At 50.4% G+C, this 5,000-nt stretch overlaps 1 protein-coding gene across 2 annotated transcripts in view; it reads left to right on the plus strand.

Moving 5' to 3' along the window:
- Window positions 1-5,000, plus strand: part of LOC310866006 (polycomb group RING finger protein 5-B-like) — a 16,002-nt gene that overhangs the window by 7,099 nt on the left and 3,903 nt on the right. For both annotated transcript variants that reach the window (XM_083775268.1, XM_083775269.1), the window contains exons 5-7: window positions 1,668-1,792; window positions 3,306-3,404; window positions 4,979-5,000. The exon at window positions 4,979-5,000 is cut by the window's right edge and continues 68 nt beyond it. In XM_083775268.1, the coding sequence (XP_083631394.1) occupies window positions 1,668-1,792; window positions 3,306-3,404; window positions 4,979-5,000 (246 nt within the window). The remainder of the gene's footprint in view (window positions 1-1,667; window positions 1,793-3,305; window positions 3,405-4,978) is intronic.

Raw genomic sequence — 5,000 nt, forward strand, 5'->3', positions numbered from 1 at the left:
GCCAGAGTCACTGAGCAGCCTGAAGGCAGAAGAAGAGAAGCCAGAGTCACTGAGCAGCCTGAAGGCAGAAGAAGGGAAGCCAGAGTCACTGAGCAGCCTGAAGGCAGAAGAAGAGAAGCCAGAGTCACTGAGCAGCCTGAAGGCAGAAGAAGGGAAGCCAGAGTCACTGAGCAGCCTGAAGGCAGAAGAAGAGAAGCCAGAGTCACTGAGCAGCCTGAAGGCAGAAGAAGGGAAGCCAGAGTCACTGAGCAGCCTGAAGGCAGAAGAAGAGAAGCCAGAGTCACTGAGCAGCCTGAAGGCAGAAGAAGGGAAGCCAGAGTCACTGAGCAGCCTGAAGGGAAGCCAGAGTCACTGAGCAGCCTGAAGGCAGAAGAAGGGAAGCCAGAGTCACTGAGCAGCCTGAAGGCAGAAGAAGGGAAGTCAGAGTCACTGAGCAGCCTGAAGGCAGAAGAAGGGAAGTCAGAGTCACTGAGCAGCCTGAAGGCAGAAGAAGAGAAGCCAGAGTCACTGAGCAGCCTGAAGGCAGAAGAAGGGAAGTCAGAGTCACTGAGCAGCCTGAAGGCAGAAGAAGAGAAGCCAGAGTCACTGAGCAGCCTGAAGGCAGAAGAAGGGAAGCCAGAGTCACTGAGCAGCCTGAAGGCAGAAGAAGAGAAGCCAGAGTCACTGAGCAGCCTGAAGGCAGAAGAAGGGAAGCCAGAGTCACTGAGCAGCCTGAAGGCAGAAGAAGGGAAGCCAGAGTCACTGAGCAGCCTGAAGGCAGAAGAAGGGAAGCCAGAGTCACTGAGCAGCCTGAAGGGAAGCCAGAGTCACTGAGCTGCCTGAAGGCAGAAGAAGAGAAGCCAGAGTCACTGAGCAGCCTGAAGGCAGAAGAAGGGAAGTCAGAGTCACTGAGCAGCCTGAAGGGAAGCCAGAGTCACTGAGCAGCCTGAAGGCAGAAGAAGGGAAGTCAGAGTCACTGAGCAGCCTGAAGGCAGAAGAAGGGAAGTCAGAGTCACTGAGCAGCCTGAAGGCAGAAGAAGAGAAGCCAGAGTCACTGAGCAGCCTGAAGGCAGAAGAAGGGAAGTCAGAGTCACTGAGCAGCCTGAAGGCAGAAGAAGAGAAGCCAGAGTCACTGAGCAGCCTGAAGGCAGAAGAAGGGAAGCCAGAGTCACTGAGCAGCCTGAAGGCAGAAGAAGAGAAGCCAGAGTCACTGAGCAGCCTGAAGGCAGAAGAAGGGAAGCCAGAGTCACTGAGCAGCCTGAAGGCAGAAGAAGGGAAGCCAGAGTCACTGAGCAGCCTGAAGGCAGAAGAAGGGAAGCCAGAGTCACTGAGCAGCCTGAAGGCAGCTGAGGGGAAACATCGCAGCCTTCGGCAGCCGCAGTCTTCTCCCAGAGGGGGGGGGGGGGGGGGGGGGACCACTGCCTTAATTTATATACACTATCTATTTGTTGTTGATGAAATTGTCAGTATATGTAGACTAGTCTGAATTGTAGTCTTAGTCTTAGTCTTAGTCTTAGTTTTAGTCATCATAGCTTAGTTTTTATTACATTTTTGTCCGTGAAAATAGGTGGACGACAAATGTTTTTCGTCATAGTTTTAGTCTACGAAATTAACACTGCTGTGTGTGTGTGTTTGTGTTTGTGTTTGTGCGTGCGTGCGTGCGTGTGCGTGTGCGTGCGTGTGCGTAGACACTGTCCGGTTTGTGAGGCTGAGGACAGGTGATGATGACGACGGTGACGAGGGTGATGAAGACCACCACAGGAGTGACCCTCAGATCGCCATCTGTCTGGACTGTAACCATGACAACACCACGGTGCGTACGTGTGTGTTTGTGTGTGTGCATATGTGCGTGCGTACGTGTGTGTACGAGCGTGCGTACGTGCGTGCGTTTGCGTGTGTTCGATACTCTGACCCCGAGTACCCTACCATCCAGTTGACCCTTGTCCCCTAGGGTAGGTACCCTCACATGTTCTCCCCGTGTCCCCTAGGGTAGGTACCCTCACATGTTCTCCCCGTGTCCCCTAGGGTAGGTACCCTCACATGTTCTCCCCGTGTCCCCTAGGGTAGGTACCCTCACATGTTCTCCCCGTGTCCCCTAGGGTAGGTACCCTCACATGTTCTCCCTGTGTCCCCTAGGGTAGGTACCCTCACATGTTCTCCCTGTGTCCCCTAGGGTGGGTACCCTCACATGTTCTCCCCGTGTCCCCTAGGGTAGGTACCCTCACATGTTCTCCCCGTGTCCCCTAGGGTAGGTACCCTCACATGTTCTCCCTGTGTCCTCTAGGGTAGGTACCCTCACATGTTCTCCCCGTGTCCCCTAGGGTAGGTACCCTCACATGTTCTCCCTGTGTCCCCTAGGGTAGGTACCCTCACATGTTCTCCCTGTGTCCCCTAGGGTAGGTACCCTCACATGTTCTCCCCGTGTCCCCTAGGGTAGGTACCCTCACATGTTCTCCCTGTGTCCCCTAGGGTAGGTACCCTCACATGTTCTCCCCGTGTCCCCTAGGGTAGGTACCCTCACATGTTCTCCCCATAGGGTAGGTACCCTCACATGTTCTCCCCGTGTCCCCTAGGGTAGGTACCCTCCAGGGGGGCAGTCAGACAGATATTTTGTGAAGCCTGAAACTCCTGAAAGTTCATATAATGGCCTGTTGTGGCGCTGTCACTGGACCCAAAAAAAACCCATAGCCCCATAGAGGTCCATGTATTTGGGCCCAACTTCACCTAGACTGTATTACCTTAATAAACATGGTCATGAATACTTTCTGCTTCCAGTCACTAGTTTAAAGTCTCATTTATCATGTCATTATATTCTTTTTGGAAAATTATGGTCCCATTTATAAAATAAATGACCATAAAGTCGCGTATGTACTGAGGGGCGTGGCTACCGTTACAATCTATGATCGGGAGTCCCCACACACTCGAGTCAAAATAAAAACCAACGGAGAAGAAGGGGGGAAGTCAGGCCTCGTTGTCTGGGCAGCCAATGGCCAGCTGGGCCAAAACGGAGCCAGCCAATGGCCAGCTGGGCCAAAACAGAGCCAGCCAATGGCCAGCTGTGCCCAAAAGGTTCTAGAAAGATGGCGACTTACAGTGCAGGAATAACAGGCTTCATTTTACGTCCATGTTAGACCCGGGGAACGCTTTGTCCATATTTTTTACAGTCTATGGTACCCTCACATGTTCTCCCCGTGTCCCCTAGGGTAGTATACCCTAGTGCACCACTCAGTTTACACAGGTGTGATTATTTGATTTTTTTTGCACAGTGAGGATGATTCCTCTCCTCCAATCAAGATGCAGTAACCCGTTTCCTCTCCTCCAATCAGGAGCTGATGAAGCGTTTCATTCGCTGCTCCAGTCGCGTCACCGTCGGAACCATCAAGAAGTTCCTCAGCCTCAAGATGAAGATGCCCAGTTCACACGAGGTCAGAGGTCATCTGGTCACCATTTATTACCTGAGATCAGATTCTATAAATGTTCATCTACATCCTGACAGTTTACCGTTCTGACCTGAGATCAGGGGGGCAGTCAGCCAGATATTTCGTGAAGCCTCATTTGAAATCGGTAGTTCATATAATGGCCTGTTGTGGCGCTGGACTGGACCCAAAAAGCCCCATAGCTCCATAGAGCCCATGTATTTTGGCCCAACTTCACCTAGACTGTATTACCTTAATAAACATGGTCATGAATACTTTCTTCTTCCAGTCACTAGTTTAAAGTCTCATTTCTAATGTCATAATATTCTTTTTGGAAAATTATGGTCCCATTAATTAAAAAAAGGACCATAAAGAAAAAAAACCATCGCGTATGTTCTGAGGGGCGTGGCTACCGTTACAGTCTATGATCGGGATTCCCCTCCCACTCGAGTCAAAATAAAAACCAACGGAGAAGAAGGGGGGAAGTCCCGCCTCGTTGTCTGGGCAGCCAATGACCAGCTGGTATACAAAACGGAGCCAGCCAATGGCCAGCTGGTACCAAAGATGGCGACTTACATCAGGAATTAGCATATTATTACAGGCTTCATTTTACGTTCATGTTAGACCCGGGGAACGCTTTGTCCATATTTTTTACAGTCTATGCCTGAGATCAGATTCATACGAGGTTTCCACTGGACACACACTGGTCTGATCAACCCATTCTGACCTGAGATCAGATTCATACGAGGTTTCCACTGGACACACACTGGTCTGATTAACCCATTCTGACCTGAGATCAGATTCATACGAGGTTTCCACTGGACACACACTGGTCTGATTAACCCATTCTGACCTGAGATCAGATTCTAAAAATGTCTTCTACATCCTGACAGTTTACCGTTCTCTGACCTGAGATCAGATTCTATAAATGTCTTCTACATCCTGACAAGTCCAAAGCTTATCGATACCGGGTACTGGATAAGCCCAAAGCTTATCGATACCGGGTACTGGATAAGCCCAAAGCTTATCGATACCGGGTACTGGATAAGCCCAAAGCTTATCGATACCGGGTACTGGATAAGCCCACAGCTTATCGATACCGGGTACTCAATAAGCCCAAAGCTTATCGATACCGGGTACTGGATAAGCCCAAAGCTTATCGATACCGGGTACTGGATAAGCCCAAAGCTTATTGATACCGGGTACTGGATAAGCCCAAAGCTTATCGATACCGGGTACTGGATAAGCCCAAAGCTTATTGATACCGGGTACTCGATATGCCCAAAGCTTATCGATACCGGGTACTGGATAAGCCCAAAGCTTATTGATACCGGGTACTGGATAAGCCCAAAGCTTATCGATACCGGGTACTGGATAAGCCCAAAGCTTATTGATACCGGGTACTGGATATGTTTTTCTGGTATCAGGTTTTCAAGACCTACTTTTACCCACCATATTGTTAATCTGAGTGTGTCTGTGTCTGTCTGTGTGTGTGTCTGTGCGTGCGTGCGTACGTACGTGCGTGCGTGTGTGTGTGTGTGTGTGTGTGTGTGTGTGCGTGCGTGCGTGCGTGCATGGTACAGTTGGACGTGTTGTGTAATGGAG

Source organism: Protomyctophum parallelum (genome assembly GCF_964188405.1).
Source record: "Protomyctophum parallelum genome assembly, chromosome: 10".
NCBI lineage: Eukaryota > Metazoa > Chordata > Actinopteri > Myctophiformes > Myctophidae > Protomyctophum > Protomyctophum parallelum.